This window comes from Schistocerca americana, chromosome 1, assembly GCF_021461395.2.
Source record: "Schistocerca americana isolate TAMUIC-IGC-003095 chromosome 1, iqSchAmer2.1, whole genome shotgun sequence".
Classification (NCBI taxonomy): Eukaryota; Metazoa; Arthropoda; class Insecta; order Orthoptera; family Acrididae; genus Schistocerca; species Schistocerca americana.
Genome location: NC_060119.1, coordinates 313,143,028 through 313,164,698, shown reverse-complemented (window position 1 = coordinate 313,164,698; position 21,671 = coordinate 313,143,028). Strand labels below are relative to the sequence as shown.

The 21,671-nt window shown below is 41.9% G+C and overlaps 1 protein-coding gene and 1 non-coding gene across 3 annotated transcripts in view; one reads left to right on the top strand and one right to left on the bottom strand.

Annotated features, from left to right (window-relative positions):
• Positions 1-21,463, top strand: part of LOC124596619 (lysosomal-associated transmembrane protein 4B-like) — a 78,458-nt gene extending 56,995 nt beyond the window's left edge. For both annotated transcript variants that reach the window (XM_047135855.1, XM_047135847.1), the window contains 3 exons: positions 13,212-13,297; positions 15,384-15,537; positions 20,423-21,463. In XM_047135855.1, the coding sequence (XP_046991811.1) occupies positions 13,212-13,297; positions 15,384-15,537; positions 20,423-20,508 (326 nt within the window). In that variant the 3' untranslated portion in view covers positions 20,509-21,463. The remainder of the gene's footprint in view (positions 1-13,211; positions 13,298-15,383; positions 15,538-20,422) is intronic.
• Positions 15,692-15,765, bottom strand: Trnas-uga. Its single transcript has one exon. It is a non-coding gene; the product is annotated as a tRNA-Ser (tRNA).
• Positions 21,464-21,671: the final 208 nt, after the last annotated feature.

Genomic DNA, 21,671 nt, shown 5'->3' with positions numbered 1-21,671 from the left:
CGGTGCACAAATGCTGCGCAGCTAGCGCCATTCGACTGCCAACACCGCGGTTCCTGGTGTGTCCGCTGTGCCGTGCGTGTGATCATTGCTTGTACAGCCCTCTCGCAGTGTCCGGAGCAAGTATGGTGGGTCTGACACACCGGTGTCAATGTGTTCTTTTTTCCATTTCCAGGAGTGTATTTCCAATACGCACGGTAAGGAGAAAGAAGCTGACAGAGTTCTGCTTATCCGTTGCGGCAATAGTCAGTCTCTTCTATCTCACAGAAAAACAAGATGGCTGTCGTTAATGCCCGCAGTTGAGAGAAATCTTAAGCTGTGGATTTCGATAAAACAAGACAGGCCACCTAAAATAATTTCACATTTTCTTCAGTAGTCCGATCACTGAAATGTATTTCACGTTTCTGCAGTCAAACTTGACACTGTTTGAAAGAAAAGTGTGGAGGAAAATAAACTCTCGATATCTGGAATAAGAAATATATTAATCGACACTCGAAGATGCCCGAATGAAAGGAAAACTGCCAATTTTATTGCTATTCAGACCAATATGAATAAAAAACAAATTAAAGAATAAGATCTGTAACCAAGAAATATTTTTTGAGTTCGAAATTTGAGGTAGAAACAATGGCTTTTCATACCATAGCATGTGCTTACTTATGGAAGTGAGGTGTTTCTTCTAATAAACATCAAGGTCAAATGGATCAAATGGCTCTGAGCACTACGGGATTTAACTTCTGAGGTCATCAGTCCCCTAGAATTTAGAACTACTTAAACCTAACTAACCTAAGGACAGCACACACATCCATGCCCGAGGCAGGATTCGAACCTGCGACCGTAGCGGTCGCGCGGTTCCAGACTGTAGCGCCTAAAACCTCTTGGCCACTCCGGCTGTCTGAAACCCCAGATTGGATGGTGATTGGAAACACTATTATATGCCTGACTAAACATGGTGTGAAAATTTCTGGCGACAATTGTTTTCAGGAGTATAGGTATGTGAAGAGCGTTTTGGTAGCTAAGAGTGACTCGAAAGAATGGAAGTCCAAACACACCGTGGAAGAAAGGTGGATTTATTTTCGTAAGGAAACCGAAAATCACGAAAGCAAATGACGACTGTTAAAATTGTGCGAGTATTTGTTTTCTATTCCCGGACACAATGTCACTGTGGAAGGAATGTTTTTACTAATGAAAGAAATCTGCTGATGCCAGGGACTGTTGAATCAATCTTACAGTGCCAGTTTAACTCCAAGCTGACTTACTACGAGTTTTATAAATACCTAAAAGGGAAAAAAGACTTGCTGAAAAAGGTTAAATCATCCTAAAAGTGTCGTGTGCAACTTCTTCGGTCGCAACAAGTTCTTTGTAATTGTGTTCCAGATAAAACACCCCTATCTCATGGAGTCCCGACGATGTCCCAACTAGGTACGGCAACTATGAGTAGGGCTGAAATATTGCATCCTTCTCTTAGATCCTTTTTAATTCGAGCACTTCGATCTCGGTCTCCCAGTCTCATCGCTCTCTCTTTGTTCTTCTACATATTGCAAATCTTTTCCCACAGCTCAGAATGTCAAACGTCTTGCACCATTCTACATTGTCGAACAATTTTTCTAGGTCGACAAATCCTATGAGTGTGACTTCATTTTTCTCCTATCTTGCTTCCATTATCAAGCGCTACTGCTTCGCTGGTGTCTTTACCTTTCCAACAGCCAAACTGAGTTTCGTCTAATAGATCCTCAATTTTCTTTTAAATTCTTAGGCTCACTTCTAGTGAATTCAAATTTTCCTCGCTGGTGGCACTATCCAATTTCTGTCAAACTCTTGTACATACAGTAAACTACGGCAAATAAAAGACTGTGAGTTATCCAGTTCTTCGTTTTCCATCAAAGACTTATCCATATACAAGTTGTTAAGAATAAAAATGCAGATATTTCTACTGATAACTGAGGACAGTGTACTAAATAATATTACATCAGTATTTACTTTATTTTAAGACTAATAATAATAATATCTAATGCAGGTTGAAAAAATGGTTTCGACAGGATAAAAATGGAAAATTCTTGCCAGATCAGAATATCTCATGATGTATGCAATATTGAAAGCAAAAATTTACCTAATTTACAAAGTACAGTTGTTTGTGAACAAAAAATTGATTAAAATCATTAACGTAAAGCACAAAGAAAAGATGCATTAACAACGAAACGCGATAAATGGAATGCCTTCGTTGCTAGCAAACGGGAGTATCCAACGAAAACTTTACAGTTTTTTGAGGAAAACAACACTTTCGTGCTACATGAGGACGCCACTCTAGTTTTGCAAAGAAAAATTGAATACGCTGTTAATGGCGCCAATTTCCTACTCAGGCAGTTTCATAAAATTCGGTTGATTGGCATGAACCCAAAACCTCCAAAGTTATGTTCTCAGCTTAAAGTCCACACAGTTCACCCAGTTTCAGACAATATGAAGAGTGATTACCATGGCGTTGCAAAGTTTCTTAATGACAATTAAAAAATATTATGTATTTCGAATTAATTATTAACTTTCCGTCAAAATTTCGTTAGTAAAGTTAAAGACATTGTGATCAAAACACCAAACTGATGTCATTCGATATTAAAATTTTTACACCAAAGTATCTGTGCAAGCAACTTTAGATATTACAGAAAAAATTACATCTTTATAAAAAAAAAATCCTGATAAGCAGATTTCTGACTACATGAATTTCATTCAAAATGTAGTCAAATGTAACTGTTTCGACTTCAGTGAGTAGTTGCATCAGAATACAACCGTCTTGCAATGAGTGTGGTACTCTTGCAGACATATTCATAAATTACTTACAAGAAAAATATTTAAAAAATTTCACTCGCTAGTTTAGGTGTTGTCTCATGTTCCAGATATGTAGGCGAAATTTTGAGTATTCACAGAGTGGCTAGTAACGGCAACGACCACCTCCTCAAAATCTTTTTCGGACTTTAAAAGCAAATCGCTTTCACATGTGAGCTCAAAAATTAATTTAGTTAGTTAAATTACTTGGATCTAAAATTAAGAATAGTTGATTACAATATTTGTTTCAATATTTTTGGCAAAAGAACCTACAGTGATCGTGTGGTACCGTCCTGTTCACCAAAGTTTCATGTTCACAAAAAAATCTTTTTTCTATTTTTCCATCCATAGAGCTGTTTCTACTCCTTTATCTGATGAGAACCTTGAAGCTCAGATTAATTTTGTTAATATTTTTGCAGTCAGTTATGGATATGAACCAACCATAGTGGCTAACATTTTCAAAAATAAAGACGATGATAGAATCACCATTCTTGGCACTTTTCCCAGTATCGAAGGCAATGAAAGGGAAAAAAATTCTGTACAATCTTTAGGACCTGTATCTTCTGGGAGTCAGCGTCTCCTTCAAAACAAAAACGACTTTAACGTAACATTTTTTGCTAACAGTACTTTGAAACATAATCTTATCCGTAATTCATAAAACCAGTGCAGTCTCCCTGGCAAAACTCAGGTGTCTATAAAATCAGCTGTGATACGTGCCCAGCCTATTAGATAGGGCCAACACGACGAGCAATTACTGTGAGATATAAAAAAACATCTCTTAGAAGAAAAGGTAAAAATATGTGTAGCTCATTTTTTGCTGATCATTTATTAACTACAGGCTACAAGTCTAAACAAGTCCATGACGTCAGTATCCTGTGCACGTGCTTGAGACTTGATATCCTTGAAGAATTATAAATTTTCAAATACCTTCCTCTTAATGACGGTTTCATTCTGAATGAATATTGCGTAATAAAAATTTCTTCAGTGGTATAAAGCCCTTACTTAGAAACGCATAAAACTAACTCCTCTTTTCCTCAGATTAGATTCTAAAATATCGTCTTCGTCTCTCCTTTTTGTTTTTACGTTGGGTACGTTTTCATACAAAATGAATAGACCAATTACTATTGCGTTGTAGTGTATAAATTTCAGTTTGAATAATCCTGGCTCTTGACTTGTGAGATGATCGCTTATAGTTTTTTTTTTTTTTTTAATATTGATGTAAGTACCTGATTTCCTCGATTCTTAATAGATGGTGCGACTTGTTTCTTGTCCAGGTTGCGGCAGCTTCGGCCTGTGAGTCTCTTAGTCTGATGACACCTACAGCGCCTTTCTTCTCTTACAGCTCTTAGCGGCGAGTAGTGCGCTACGCTGTGTAGCGATAATATTGGCCACCTAGAAAACAGGTCTCTTATGTCTCCTGCACTTCATGAGTCAGTTTCTACCAATTTTGGGTCGATAAAAACGAATATGATAATGAAACATTTTCCTTAGCTTTAGTTTATATGATACACACTAGATGGAATTATTTAATATTAACGGATTGAAAGAAAAAGAGGCGTGTCAATTCAGTCGGTGAGTTCAGAAACCAATTCAGTCACCAATTGCAAATTTTTCAGGAGAGAGAAGAAACGTCATAACCTCTCCAAATTATCAAATATTTTACTTTTTTTCCCTCTGTCATAACGTTCATTTATGTTGCTCTCATGCAAAACTTTCCTAATTTCGACTTAGATTAGGCTCAGGAAAATTTAAAATTTGAACCGGACTTACGCTGTTTCTGCACTCAGCTGTTTTTACTGACAGCTGAAAATTGGAAAAAGGTAATCATTCGTTTAAAGTTTATATTTTTTCATATTATATCAAAAATGAAATAACGGTATTGTAAAGTTATCAGAAAACAGGAATATAACAAAGTAAAACGCTCTTAAAGTAGATAATTCTCGACCACTGTGTCATTGTCATGTGCAGTGGTTGGCCTGGTAAATAGTTTATCATAAAAAACTTTGGAGTTTTCAGGAATATGAATTATCATCTTCTTGATGTCTTGGTGTTGATTGGACCTTTCCCTGAGGGGTAGGCTGCAATACTTGAAGGAAAATCTATATCTACGTTCCGGGAAGCAGGTTTCAGCAGCTGAGAGCTGTGCTATTGTAATCCATCTATGGAACTCTGTATATCGAGTGAGAGCAAACTTTTGGCACACTCTTCCCTCGACACTCTCTGCTAGTGGGTTTTTTGTGCAATATTCCTTCCACCATCTATCAAAATATTTTATGTCAGTGGTGAGTAGCTTGGCGATGTGAAGGTTGTTACTGGACTGAGTACACAAATCTTCATATTCATCAGGTGTATATATCCGATCATTTTTAAATATCATCCTCTTAATAGTACCAAAATCTCGATCGTTTGGAAGATATGAATGCCCTCGACCAGAAAGCAGTGAGAAATTTGTTCAAAACGTCCTGTATCTGCAGGAGCAAGGCAGAACCTCATCATGATGTGATTCCGATTCTGTCCGCAGGTGCCATCGGAAAAGAAATACAGATTCTAATATTTTATGGAATATTAATGTCAATGTATTTCAATAGCATGCTGTATATCTCATTGGCTCCTTTGTAGGCTACTCCTTCGTGGTACAGGAATATTTCAGATTTCGTAGAAAAAGACACCCTGTATCTACTGATCTACTCAACAGACTAAAGTGGTTCTTTCACTCAACACGCATCTTGCCTTTCTAAGCATCTTTACATCGAAAACGAATTTCTGCATTTTTGTGACTAAGGTGGTTTCTGCACTCACCCATTTAATTTCACATGCTAACAACATAGAAAGTATATTTGAATTTTTTGAATGGTAGTTACATTTTAAGAGTTCTAAATTGCTGGAAGAATACCTCGCAAACGGTTGGGTCTGAAGAGTGTCATGTGGTGGCTGCAAGAGATTGTCGTCTTTTAGCTTGGCTCTTGAAACTGAGTTCCGGAACATACCTACAAGAAGACCAACAGTAATCCGCAAGTTTTGCTTCATTCCAATAGCCCTAACATCAGTGTTCCATAACAGAAATGTCCTGATGGGATATTCCTCCATGTTCATGGCTGACAGCTCTATAATTAGGAGGGGGAAAGTCTAGGTTGGGATGGAGAAAATGGATTTTAAGGGACTTGTTGCATCCAAGGTTGTGGTACTTTTTCAGGAGCACTGTCAGCAGCTGAGTGTAGTTAGTATCTCTTTTGTTGCCTAAGAATCCACTCCCTTGAAGGCTTCCCAAGCTTTCTTTCCTTTCCGCTTCAAAACTTGGTCAAATGCAGGATCCTTTACAAGTTCTCGAATTTGTGGCCCGATAAATATACTTTCCTTAACTTTTGCATTACCTAATTTCGGAAATTTCTCTCTTACATACTTAAAGGCCTGTCCTTCTTGGTTCCTACCTTTGACAAAATTTTTCATTAAACGCAGCTTGGTATGCAGGGATAGAAGAAGAACACCTTTTGGGTCCACGAGAGGCTGGGCAACGACATTTTTCTCCCTAACGTTAAGATTTCTTGCAGGTCAGTCTGCTATAATATAATGCGTTTCCCTGTCCGTACTGTCTCACGCACATAAGAAGCTGCAATACTTTGTGTACCACAGTTGCATTTCTAAGAGTATGGCAATGACTTCTAAATCACTAGAAATTTTCCATTTGTGTTCATGATATTTGACTAAGTCCAAGTGGGCTGTCATATTTGCATATGTCTTCTTCATGTGAACTGCATGACCAACAGGAATAGAAGGAAGACGGTTGCGATTGTGAAGTAACACAGCTTTCAAACTCAGATTGAGTCTACGAATAGTCTCCATTGAGTTGGATCATGGCTCAAAATCGAAGATTTCATCAAGCCATTAATGACACAGCAAGCAACAAGATTGTTTCTCTTCTCAAAAAAGGGAAGCAGTTTTCTGTGTACTGTGAGGCTGTGACATCAGTTTCGATAAGATTCCATTGCTATAGTCGAGACACAAGAATTCTTGCCTCTCCTTTGACAGGTCAAGGTCTCTAACGAGATCACACAATTCCGCGCTACTCAGTATGTGCGGTTTATCATCTTTTCCGTCAAAATCAGGGTAACGGAATGTGGAAAGTTCGTTTGGTTCTTCTTCTTGTTCCATACAGTCTTCATTTTCTACTGCAAACACACAATTTTCGGGTGGATCAGGAACTGGTAAACTATCTGAATGCGGAATGGATCTATTGGCAGATTGACGATTCGGGTACTGGCCTGTTATTCATTTCTTCAGAGAAAATCCTGCCTTTATCGTGGAGTCAAGCAGAAATAGCTGTCGTCGCTATGATTTTTAGGCTCCCGCCACACCACAGGCACAGCAAAAGCCGTAGATCGTTTCTTCTTTTTCAGCCATTCTCGCAGTGTAACTGAACGTGCGATACTACATATATATGGCGGCCGAGACTTATCTTGTTCCTCTACTTTCATACCGGCATAATGCTAATAGGCAGTCTTCACAAGAGGCGTCACACTGCGCTTCTGTGAGAAAAATATTATTTCATCAGAAATGTAACAATAATTATTTGCCCAAAACAACTCTCAAACCAAAAAATACTGCTTTAATCACAGCAGAAACTATATGAAACTCTCAGCCACAGCAACAATATCTATGTTTATGACTTACAAACAGCTTAAGAGCATTTGCGTTTTGTTATTCGGCATGCGTGCCAACTCCTAAAACAAAATTTCCTTCAATCTGAAAATGTTGGCTATAAAAATGAAAAGTCACTTTATCTCCATAGCAAGAGCTAATCTATTACTTTCATGGTGATATTTTTTATCCAGCCGAGGGAAATACACGCGAATTAACTATTTTTGAGCCCGAAACATCTTCATTGTTGGCCAGTGTAACTTTACTACCAATGAACAGTTTTACGTCATTTAAAATGTCTATAATTTTTATATGGTTTAAATATCACATTTTTGTAAAATATTTTATACAAAGAAGGCATTTTCCTCGTAAATCTCTTCGACTGTTACAACATGAGATTATAGTATTCTCACTAATCTCTTAGGTATAATAACCATCTATTGCAAGTTTTCTCTTTGTTAATGTTTTGTAATCTTTTTATGTATTTGTCTGGATTTTCTGATGAAGACACCCATAATCGGTGTTGAAAACAGGTTAACATAAAATCTTGTTGCAACTGGTTGGTTGTATTATACGAGGGTTGCCCAAAAGCTAATGCATTGCCTTTTTTTTTTCAACAGTTCTTTATTGAACGTAATGAAAACTGTACACGCGAAAGAATGGTATTCTATCTACATGCCGGCCGAAGTGGCCGTGCGGTTAAAGGCGCTGCAGTCTGGAACCGCAAGACCGCTACGGTCGCAGGTTCGAATCCTGCCTCGGGCATGGATGTTTGTGATGTCCTTAGGTTAGTTAGGTTTAACTAGTTCTAAGTTCTAGGGGACTAATGACCTCAGCAGTTGAGTCCCATAGTGCTCAGAGCCATTTTTCTATCTACACACCCTGTTTTACCTCGTAATCTCCTTCCCGTTCTATGGCCGTCCTCCAGCACGAAACAAGGGCGTCGGTACCAATCCCTGTCCTGGTGGCTAAGCCAGCGCTTCACTGTGTAAACTTCCTTTGTTGATTGGCAGATGCGGCGCCAACTGCCGAGTCGTAATGCGTCTGTCCTCGCGAATGACATCACCTCGCTGCAACATGCCAGGTGTGACAGCCGTGGATGGTCTCCCCGACAGCTGCAAATCGTGGACCTCCGCCGAAGCGTCTTCTGATTACCTCATCCTCCGTGCCCAGCGATTGGCTGAACTTCTGTCCACAGCAGATGCTCCATAGACTCCACAAAAGCTTTTGTGAATATTGCCCACAATTTATTTCTGTGCAGTGAGAAATTCAATGATGGCACGTTGCTTGTAACATACATCTCCTACAGACACCGTTTTTAAACTATCCTGCAGCTATATTATCTGTCGGAAGTAACGGAAACTTGGCGCGCTCACTCAGGAGACTTCAAATAATATATACGTAGCGTTTCACATTCGTAGCATTGTTTTCGGCTGAGAAAAAAACCTGAGAAAAAAATTTGGTGCATTACTTTCCGGGCAATCCTCGTACAAATCTAATTATAGCTATTACGAGTAGCATGTTTTTGGGTTGATTCGTACTCCAAGTACGCTTGGCACAAGCAAGCTATTAATTTCAATTTTCCCCTGGACAGCAGCTGTGGTGTGGACACAATTGACGGGAAAGGAAGACTTTATACTGAAAGGTGTTGATCAATTTACGGCACAGTTACTACTGTTCCGAAAACAGCAGGAAGTAAATTACGTGATTTGTTTGCGGGAAGATTGCTAGACGCAGAGAGAAACCAACTCACACACTGAAGTTGGTACACATTAAAGTACAAATAATCATAATAGCTCTACCCTAGCATCCTGTTTAATTTAGTAACTGGTGTGTCTCATGAATTGAGTCTAAGATACCTTGTCTTCAGCGTAGTTGACTTCCCCAATGGCCGGTCGTTGTGGCCGAGTGGTTCTAGGCGCTTCAGTCTCGAACCGTGCTGCTGCTAGGTTCGAACCCTATCTCAGGAATGGATGTGTGTGATGTCGTTAGGTTAGTTAGGGTTAAGTAGTTCTAAGTCTAGGGGACTGATGACCTCAGATGTTAAGTCCCATAGTGTCCAGAGTCATTTCAACCATTTTGGTGAACTTGCTCAATGTCTGACGTGTGCCTTGCTACCGGTCTGTCCTCTTGGCAGTAAAATCGAGACGGAGCGATACTTCATCCAGCTCCACAACGCGGTGTTGTAGATCTACTTTGGTTTCAGTAAATCTAGCACAAGTGCTGAACATAGTCTACCACCGATTTTGCGTGGGAATGCTTCGTGCTGTTCGCTGAGAACGCTATACAATGGCTGCACCGTTCCATCTTTTACTTAACGCTGTGGTGCGAGATACCCCTTCTCAACCCACCCTCATGTTAGCGTATACCTGTGCTGGAAGCTCGTTCAGGGTGTCCAGCCTTTATATTTCTTACATTGCGACTTACTATATTTTCGTTGTATGTGGACTGGCTGGCCACATCAACAGTAGTCTCAGTGATAAAAACTACTTTCCACTCTCTAGGCTTGATGAGTGCATAAATCTCGGCCGTAGCTCCCGCAGCTGTTTCAGCCCCGTTTACAATTTATGCAAACTCTATGCGCACTTTACGTGACATCACAGCAGGAAAAGCCAACAAAAATACATCCAGAACCCTCTGTTTTGCCCCCTGTAAAATAGCCCTATTGACGTCATCTGCTTCTAATGTCTACCTTCCTTATTCGATCCACAAGGCTATTCACCGACTCTCCTGTTTCTGACTCACCTCTGGTGACTTGTTACCAGTAGTGTCTAGTTGCGCTGTTTCTTCTACAATGCTCCACTACTTTTTCCGGCAACTACTGGAAGGGCTGAACATCTTACAACTCCTCTACATCTACATTTACATAGATACTCTGCAAATCACATTTAAGTGCCTGGCAGAGGGTTCATCGAACACATCACATAGATTCTGGTGCTACCTGCTAATTTCAGTCGACCCATACGTAATAACTGCTCGTCATTCCTCTTCCGTAATTTTGCAGATGCATGTAAATTATCAAACAGAATATCCTCTTCAGATTTCCTCCAGAATGGACTCAATCATGAGGCAGTTCTTGCATCTAGGACAGATGAGAAAATATAACGAACTGACTGTTCCCTTCTTGCCTCCTATGCCTGTGTACCACCTTACGTAAACCCATATCAGTCCACACTTGAGCTAACTCATCTAGCAAGAGATAAAATGTTTACTGAGTTGACGGTTTTGCAGTTACTGTCATTTTCCTCAAATATCGTTATCAAAATGCTACAGTACACCTTAGAAATGAAAGAGAAATGACCATACTGGACTACACAAAAAAAAACTCAAAGTCAGTACTTGGTTGTACATTTTTGTCGACCGAAACAGCTGCACTGCCATTGCCGCCATCGTCATACCAACCTCCAACCATCCTCTGACACGACTTGTAGACTGTGTGTCTATTGGGTGTGGGTGATTAGTTCTCTGGTGTAGGAAGAGAGTAGGTACAGAAGAAGAGGGCACCAGTGGTGACAAATTATTTATTGACTTCTACGGCGCCCACAGGGGGCACCCAGGAGGCAAAGTCGGATGCAGAAGTGAACAGAGGCTGCATCGTGCTGGCAACATTACATCGGTGTCAGCGCTTTGGCCAATACAGCTCGGCTATCACCTTCATAACGACGCATCGTTCTGCATTGGTGTTGCGTCGGTTAATGGTGCTTCACCTCTCGTAGCTGCGATCGGAGCGAGAAGGCGTACAGCCCCAACGGGGCTGGGGTCTAACACGGTTCAGTTGGCTGGAGGGCGATGGCTGCTGATGTTGGCCCCAGTGGCTCAGAGCTACGAGGACGTTACCTGGACCCCTGGCTACCCAGGCTGCGGCTGGATACCTGGCAGACAGTCGTATGTGGATGGCGGAAGAGCTCTGGTGGCCTCGCCCCGTGGCAGCCAGCAAACAGCGGACGCCGATTCGAAACCCAATTGTTGCAACATGCCTAGCCTGGAAGATGATCAGCTATTAAACATAACAAGACTGGTCTTGTTACGGCTGAGCTCACCTGCATGGCCCGCCAAGAACCACCGAAGCATCTCGAAACGCCACTTTCGCCCCAGTGCCCTGCTCGCAGATGCAGAGCCGCTGACAAGGAGTAAGTTTTGAGCATACGTACGTTGCCAACCGCCTGGATTTCGGCATCGGGGCCCGGCTAGAGTATACTCTGCTCCACTGGAAATGAGTTTAATTGATTATCACTTTTTGTGTCTCTGGAGATGGGTTGTAGTTTTAAAATACGCTACTAGCCATTAAACTTGCTTCACCAAGAAGAAATGCAGATGATAAACGGGTATTCATTGGACAAATATATTATACTAGAACTGACATGTGATTACGTTTTCACGCAATTTGGGTGCATAGATCCTGAGATATCAGTACCCAGAACAACCACCTCTGGCCGTAATAACCGCCTTGATGCGCCTGGCATTGAGTCAAACAGAACTTGGATGGCGTGTACAGGTACAGCTGCCCTTGCAGCTTCAACATGATACCACAGTTCATCAAGAGTAGTGACTGGCGTATTGGGACGAGCCAGTTGCTCCGCCACCATTGACCAGACGTTTTCAATTGGTGAGAGATCTGGATAATGTGCTGGCCAGGGCAGCAGTCGAACATTTTCTGCATCCAGAAAGGCTCATACAGGACCTGCAACACGCGGTCATGCATTATCTTGCTGAAATGTAGGGTTTCACAGGGATCGAATTAAGGGTAGAGCCACGGCTCGTAACACATCTGAAATGTAACGTCCACTGTTTAAAGTGCCGTCAATGCGAACAGGAGGTGACCGAGACTTGTAACTAATGGCACCCCATACCACCACGCCGGGTGATACGCCAGTATGGCGATTACGAATAAATGCTTCTAATGTGCGTTCACCGCGATGTTGCCATACACGGATGCGACCATCATGATGCTGTAAACAGAACCTGGATTCATCCGAAAAAATGACGTTTTGCCATTCTTGCACCCAGGTTCGTCGTTGAGTACACCATCGCAGGCGCTCCTGTCTGTGATGCAGCGTCAAGGGTAACCGCAGTCTTGGTCTCCGAGCTGATAGTCCATGCTGCTGCAAATGTCGTCGAACTGTTCGTGCAGATGGTTGTTGTCTTGCAAACGTCCCCATCTGTTGACTCAGGGATCGAAACGTGGCTGCGCGATCCGTTACAGCCATGCGGATAAGATGCCTGTCATCTCCACTGCAAGTGATACGAGGCCGTCGGGATCCAGCACGGCATTCCGTTTTACCCTCCTGAACACACCGATTCCATATTCTGCCAACAGTCATTGGATCTGGACCAATGCGAGCAGCAAAGTTGCGATACGATAAACCGCAATCGCGATAGGCTACAATCCGACCTTTATGAAAGTCGGAAACGTGATGGTACGCATTTCTCTTCCTTACACGAGACATCGCAACAACGTTTCACGAGGCAACGCCGGTCAACTGCTGTTTGTGTATGAGAAATCGGTTGGAAACTTTCCTCCTGTCAGCACGTTGTAGGTATCGCCACCGGCGCCAAACTTGTGTGAATGCTCTGAAAAGCTAATCATTGGTATATCACAGCATCTTTTTCCTGTTGGTTAAATTTCGCGTTTGTAGCACGTCATCTTCGTGGTGTAGCAATTTTAATGACCAGTAGGGTAACAGAGTCATTTTTTTGTAATCCGTTACTGCAGCGTTCAGTGGGTATCGTAGGGTTTGTCTCACACTACACGCTATGTGTTTCAGTCTGGGACGGTTTCCCCTACATTGAGGCCATTCTTGGAATTCTCAAGATCATCGCCGCTCTAGTGCTCATCTTCGGAGCCAACAAGGTAAGCGTGATTAATGCTTTAAAAATAGTTTTATAAATTAGTTTTACAAATTTCTGTGAGTAATAATGATGCTAATAACAACAATAACAATATTATTTATTCATTCTTCGAAGGTTTTGTACAATGATAAGGGCTACTCACATAGAAAGACGTGCAGGGTGTTTCGAATGCATAAATGTATTAAGCTGTAAAACAGACAACTAAGAAGCTTGGGGCACGTTATTACAGAACTCTCGAGTTTAAATTTCAGGTGGTCAATAAGTCCTCCACCAGTGAAACGAACAATATCACATCAACACTCGAATTCTTCCCCAACTCGAGTAAACATGTCCATCGTCGCTGGTGTTATGGCAGTAGGGACAGAATTCTTCAACTCTTCCAGGTTCTCTGGAACTGTTGGTGCAGAAACGTTGTCCTTAATGAAACCCCACAGAAAGAAGCCACAGGGCGTCAAACTGAGTGACCATGGAGGCCGGCTGAGAAATGCTAAGTCGCCGGCTGCTTGGCGACCAATCCAACGGCTAGGTACAGTTTCACTCAGTTATTAACGCATTTGGCGACTCCAGTGAGTAGATGCCCCGTTCAGCCTCGGACAAAATAAGTAACATAGCGAGATACTGCTGAACGTTAACCTTATAGCCACAATAGAAAAATGGGCTGTAAACTGGGATGGCGGACACAACAGATTGACTAAGGGTGCGTCTCGTACATGTACAGTGTCTGCATGTGGGTCCTGCAGGCGCCAAATTCGAAATTCAGAATTTTTTTCTTGAACTTTCTCTCGCTATGGTGCAAAGTAGCTTCATCACCGAACACGATGCGTTGTGCGAAAATGTTATCAACGTCAATAGCATTCCGACGCTCGTTAGAAAGTGCCACACGTTTCCGTTTGTCTTCATGGCATAGAGCCTGTGACTCCTGTAACTTGTACTAACCAACCGACGACTCAAAACACGCCAGACTGTTGTTGTAACTCCCGATTGGTAAGACGAGATGATTTTGTAGGACTACGTTGGAGAGCGGTATGGATTCATGCGACACTTTCGAGGGCGGCCAGGACTCTTTCCTTTACAAACTGCAAACATGAATAAGTTAGAATTCAATATCCTTTGTGTAGCGACGGAGCTTAAAACACTTCAGAAAGGCAAATCTTCCGATAACAGGTTACGTAACAGTCGGGTTCCTTTCAGAGTATGCTGATACAGTAGCTCCATACTTAACAATCATAGACAATTGCTCGCTCCGTAGAATGATCCGTACCCAGAGAATGGAAAATGCGCAGTTCACACCAATACCCATGAAAGGAAATGGAAGTAATTCAAAAATGGTTCAAATGGCTCTGAGCACTATGGGATTTAACTTCTCAGGTCATCAGTCCCCTTGAACTAAGAACTACTTAAACCTAACCAACCTAAGGACATCACACACATCCATGCCCGAGGCAGGATTCGAACCTGCGACCGTAGCGATGGCGCGGTTCCGGACTGAAGCGCCTAGAACCGCTCAGACACTCCGGCCGGGTCTTTCCTTTACAAACACATCTTATGTGTACATACTCTCGATAACATCTGAGAATGTTCCATCCAGTCGGAGGATCAATTTGGTACGTGAGCCTGAAACGCCTTTGCACTGTACTCTCGGAAATACACTTCGCAAACTCGAGAACATAAAATGATTTCTGCTGGGGAGTGGCCCTTTTGCAACATGTGCGGTAACGCGGAAACAGAAAACAGCCAGCGGCAATAAATATAAACTAGAAAAAGTATTGACATTTGATGACGTACAAGGTATGGTGGATGACTGATGACGGTGAATCCAAGGCGTTGGATTGTGCAGTAGTCACAGCCCTTACGTGTGGTATGGAATTGTCGTGTTGGAGAGGAGTGCGCCTCTCGAATCCGTGCTATCAGTTTTGTGAGCTGTTTGTGTGCACAAGAAATGCAGGTGAACATAGCATTTTGTCAGTACACAGTTGGACAACAGAGGAAGACATTGCCTGCGTATGTTATTCAGTACCCAAGAGTTGACAATTACTGCCATCGACACCAAGACACAGCGCCTTGCTGAGAGCTTTGGGGGTTTCCAGGAACGCCATCGGCTGATCTTCTGGTGTCTCATCATCAACGTGGCTCTCCTCATCATAGACGCCGCTCTGTTCCCGTTGACCATCGTCATATTCTTTGTGTATGCGAATACCGTTGATGCGGTCGTCACTCTACTGCTTGGTCTCGGAGACTTCGGTAAGTAAAGCTCTTCTCCAGAAACATTATCTATTACCGATTTAGGAAAACGTATCTGTTTCCGTCTAATTTACTCATAAATGATGACTCACTGAAACCCTCAGCTGCCGACAGGTGTTGTTGGTATACCTCGATGTGGACAGCTGAAAATGTGCGCCCCGACCGGGACTCGAACCCGGGATCTCCTGCTTTCATGGCAGACGCTCTATCCATCTGAGCCACCGAGGACACAGATGAATAGCGCGACTGCAGGCACTTATCCCTTGCACGCTTCCCGTGAGACTCACATTCCCAACTGTCCACAATTCTACCTATGTAATGTACCTTATAGACATTTGCCCATCCACTCATTACTCGCGCACGGTTTGGCGATTCCCGTAATAGTTTGGGCAACCTGTGCGCATTCGCACAGACGAAGGTCAATGGCTGGGTAGCCTTTTAATTATATATATGAAGACAGTACCTGTTCTCGAATGAACAGATACTGTAGATGACCGTGCAGCTTTTCCCTGGAATAAATGATGACTAACTGAAACCCTCAGCTGCCGACAGGGGTATACCTCGATGTGGACAGTAGAAAATGTGTGCCCCGACCGGGACTCGAACCGGGGATCTCCTGCTTACATGGCAGTCGCTCTATGCATCTGAGCCACCTAGGACACAGATGAATAGCCAAGCCAAAGCGTGCGCGAGTAATGAGTGGATGGGGAAATGTCTATAAGGTACATTACATATGTAGAATTGTGGACAGTTGGGAATGTATCACGGGAAGCGTGCAAGGGATAAGTGCCTGCAGTCGCGCTATTCATTTCTGTCCTCGGTGGCTCAGATAGATAGAGCGTCTGCCATGTAAGCAGGAGATCCCGGGTTCGAGTCCCGGTCGGGGCACACATTTTCAGCTGTCCACATTGAGGAATACCAACAACACCTGTCGGTAGCTGAGGGTTTTAGTAAGTCATCATTTATTCCAGGGAAAAGCTGCACGGTCATCTACAGTATCTGTTCATTCGAGAACAGGCACTGTCTTCATATATATAATTTACCCATATTCCAATATCTGACAGTTTCTCACTTTGATTCATGCTCAAGTATTCTCTAACAAGTCGCCGTTGTCTGTGAGCTTAAAGCGTTCAGTAACACGATTACTGGTGGCCTAATACTTCATTCACTGTAACGGACTGGATTACCTGAGCAATGTTTTCCGTTTGTGCTCTTATTTACATGTGACTCAAATTCGATATTCGATGCATCTCCCTTTCCCCCCCCCCCCCTCCCCTCTCTCAATATGTTTGTCTGTACGTACACATATGGTGATTCGTCACTGATTGCGTACTACACAATATAGTATGTGATTTAAGTCCGGTACGCCAGCAATTAATGGAATGGACCTCCCTAAACATTTTATGAAGTTTTTAGTTAATTTATGAATTCCTTCCAATGAACTGAATAAAAACTTAATACGTTGCCTTATATGTCCTTCCATCACAGATTACGTTGAGTACAATACGTGAGTTAAGTCTGGTACAATAGCAAATGACGTAATGTAGACTACCTCTTCCACGTTGCTATCGACTGTTTTGCAATGTTAGCCGTAGGAGTATCTTCAGGATTACGTAACAGCTGTTTATAGTTTTCAGTCTCGAATACTCTTAGTTACAGTTGTTATTATGTGACATTTGATGGTGTAGCGTTTGGACAGGATTCTGTCCACACGTATTGCTTAATTATGGCGTGTGACCATATTTGTGTAAGACAAATCCATTATATACATATTGTAAAACGCAATGCACTTACTTTATGCCACGCATGCAAGTAGAACTGTTATACTTTATTGTTGTTATGTGTACGTAATCTGTTAATGTTTTAATCTATATTATTATGTATGCAGACAATGTTATTCTCTTCCATGTTGGTATATCACGACTTCACGTGCTTGAAAATGACGCAAAGTCGAAATTAGCTAACCGCACAAACTATGTACATAAAGAATGTTAATATACAAGATACAGCGATCCATATTTCCATTTGATAAATTTATATGATTTGTGAATTGGACCATGCTACAATACTGCTGTCACCATCTTATCTCCTAGGGAAGGTTAGGGGTTACGCTAAGAGAGAAAGGGCCCAGTGAATCGTAACGTGCCGTCTCCTCTACCAACAACAGAGCCTATGCAATAATTAAACTTCATATCTTTACACCTTGCAAGACGTCAGTTTCTCTCTTTGTCACAGATAAAATGGATTGTCAAAGGATACTATGGTTTTACGTTTCTCGAAGAGTGCACCTAAGCGTTATTCTGCACTAGCAGTAAGTTGCCAATATTTCAGTAGGCTGGCGTTTTTCCACTAATTGGTTACTGCTGTAAGTTTTAACTGACACAGTTCCCTCATTCATAACTCCATCATCTGCGAAAAGCTCAAGATTCCAACTGACGCTATCTGCTAATTTTTTTAATTTTGAACATGAGTAGCAGCGGCCCTAATACTCTGTTCTGGGGCATACCGGATGTTTTATTTATTGATTTTATTTCAGATGGCTTTAAGGTCTCATTTTACAAAGTGTAATGAACTTAAGAAACCCTTTATAAGATTGACAGTTCCTAGTACTTATATAATTATTGATAACTTCATGTCCAATCCGGTTAAGAAAAGGGCATATGTTCATGGGAAATTTTCTTTTTGAAAATCACGAATACTATCACTCCTCAAACCATATAGCTCACGATCTATATCGATTTTGGGTAATTTGCAAGAATGATTGCCTATCGAACGCGTGGGCTCCTAACGATATGTATCGAACGTGCGACTCGATATAGACCATACGATTTTGGTGGCGCGAATTATGGTAAACGCGTAGTGTGTTGCCAGGGGGACATACTTTATCGTTTGCAGTTTCGAGTTCTGAGAGCCGCACATGACGAAAACTAGCTCCTCGTTCATATAGCGTGGAAAGTTGTATCTCTTCAGATATCTATATTTATATAACTTGAGGTTGCCTGGAAAAATTGACCCTACTGATACTCTCCTGCTATCTCTCGACTGACATAGCAAGAGCGTACCCGGGTTATGGGAAAAAGAATTGCTGCTGGCAGCTTACACAACACTAGCAGTAGTGCACGAATAAGATGTGGCTGACGAGTGAAGTAAGTAAAGTTACTACTCGTACTTTCATTTGTTATTAACTGTAACTTAATAAACGTTCGTCTTTTGTCGTTGCTCTAGTCAGTATCCAAACTCACGCCACCAGAGTCGTGTGGTCGACATCGCGTCGCACGTTAGATATACATCGTTAGGAGCTCACGCGTTCGATAGGCAATCATTCTTGGAAATTAACCTATTTTGGAACGGCTGGTACCAAGTGTTTACAAAAGGCTAGAAAATACCGGCCAGAGCTGCATTCTTCGATAAGGTAGATGAGCAAGGTCGATTCTCCATGAAGCTGTTTGAAAATCACGGACGTCATTCGTGCTGAAGATACGTAAGATGTCGTGTTGACAAAGGAATATCCTCACAGTCCTCTGGTAGCACATTTTGCAGGAAATCAAAAAACCGTATTCCATCAAGAGCGTTATCTAATACAACTGGAGAGAAGAGTTGGCCATCAATAATACCGCACTACACTTTCACTGAGAAACGACTTTGAAGATCTATTTCCACAGTAGAGTGCAATCTTCGTCTGCCCAAAAGTGAAAGCTGCGCGCTATCACCTTTCGAAGTAAATACCTTTCCTCCTGACTCACCCTGTGAAACGTCCCCTTAGAAAATTATAAATGAATTATTGTGCTGATAAATCTCTTACATTATCTGATTTTCAAACAGCTGAGCAAAACTGAACGTACTCAGACATTACTCACTTTACTTATTCTGATCAACACTAAACTGACACACAATATTTTTAGAGCAACGCAATCTGACTTTCAATAATACCTACAAAAGAATGGCCCTGACTAACATTAACCTATACGTTTCACAAATCACTTACCTCATAAAAATCTTCGTTACTCGAACTACTGCAACACAGCAAGCGCCACTACTGCCAGCTTAATAGTGTTCAAAATTCATAATATATATATCAGTTCATGACATCCAGTCTTACAAATGTACTGTATCTGATGGACACAAGTCCACTTCATCCGCTCTCAAAACTCCGCCATTTCTCTCCCCACATCCACCACTGCTGGAGGCTCACCTCCAACTGCGCAACGCTACGCGCTGTTCACATCCAACTGCCCACTACAATTGAGAATTTTTCAACAATGCAAACGAGACACAGACTGCACACAGCACAGCCAGTGATTTTCATACAGAGCACTACTTGGCGTTACCAATATAAAAACCTAAACAGCCTACCTACACCTGTAATTTGGACGAGGTTGAGCTTCGTAAGTCATCCACGGATCCCGTTGGTTTACTAATTTGACAATCACGCAATTAATGTGGAACAGGACTTTGAATATCAGTTGACTGGTACCACGTTTCCCCGATAAACACGAAATTGGCACTGTTGTGACAAATATCCTACGACCTTATCCTGTTAATAACTGCGGTTTGTTTTTATTCTTGCAGAATGTTTCTTTCCTTACAAGACAGAGTAATCTAGGCAACGTCTATTCAGATGAATGATCTGATGATGATCTTGCTCTCGACATGAACCTTGAAGTTCGGTGTTTGCGATTCGGGCTGAGTAGGGTGGGGGGGGGGGGGCACCCGGTTTTGCTTGTATAGTTGAAATCGCCGCTGTTAGACCACCTAAGACGTCTGTGTCTGTAGATGACTTCTCATCCAAGTCCTGTGCTGTGTTCTGGCTGTCGGCAAATTTTTGTGTTCACCACAGCCTCTGGTCTGAAACAAAGGTTGCAGTGCGTTTGTGTCGGTGTTGCAGGTCTGGAACTGTACTTTCTGTGGGTGGTATTCAGCTACTACCGCATCATAGAGGAGCGAGCGCCGGGCGTCGTGGCCTCCGTGTAACACGGGACAGCTGCCAGCCGTGCTACGGTGGTACGGCGGGCACGTCTACATCGGGACGATGGAGCACCAGAAGCGCCAAATCGCCAGCCGAAGTCCTGCGTCCTGGAGGGAGAAGTTGCTGTCGGCGTAACGCAACAGTGATACCCACGTCACACACATGACAAAGTCAACCGTTATTCTACTCGTATTAGTTTGCTAGGCAAAATCATGTGCAGCACGAATTTCATGTTAGTCAAATGACTACTAATATTATGTTCCTGATCCATCCACTATCACCCACTGATCCAAACACTAACATTATTCGTACTTGTATGACTCACTTTCAAACACTATATTACAATAACGCGAAGCATTATGGTCAGGTAGAAAGTTTGTTAAACTTATTATATAATTGAAACATTCTTTGCAAAATTTACTTCCAGTCATAGGCGTCTGCATGACGGGGAGGAGCAGAGGTAATCCGGAGTACAGAGTCTTTGCTCATTACATACACTGTAGATAAACATCGATTCTATGAGATGTAACAAGACTTCGGTATCAACTGTAAAATTTAGTTCTTGTGGCAGGAAAAGTATCGAAACTGACAACCCCATTTATAGCAAATACGAAAATTTATAACATCCTTCCTCCTCCCTTCCACAAATAAATTTAGGCGAACACCCATGGGCCCAATTATAATACATACTATATATTATATTTATGTGACATTATTCCCAGTGATAAAAGTAGCTTGTTTCCAAATATTTTCCTGCTCAATTAAGTGTTCCGTATTGTAGATAATATTATTATGTAAATAAATTCCAATTAACTAAATCAATGACACCATTATGCCAAATGTCACTTTGGGGTGTCTAACTTACCTCTCTAATACCTGGTCTCCTGCAATGTGAACAAACATCTTCATTGTACAGATCATTCTTTAATGACAGCAGAATAAAACATTGTTGATCCCTTACTTTCTCCAACACTTGATTATTTTCTGAATTATTACTGAATAAGATTCGATAGGAAAGTTGAGGTACACAAATGTTAACTTTTGTATGCCTCCTGTCAAAAACCCAAAGGTTTATTCGACCACTGGAGTTCGTTATAGAAACAGTTGTACTGTAGGTGGTACGTCAGTGCCTTCCTAATGGGAAAATTCGAGAAATTAGTGTTAAAAC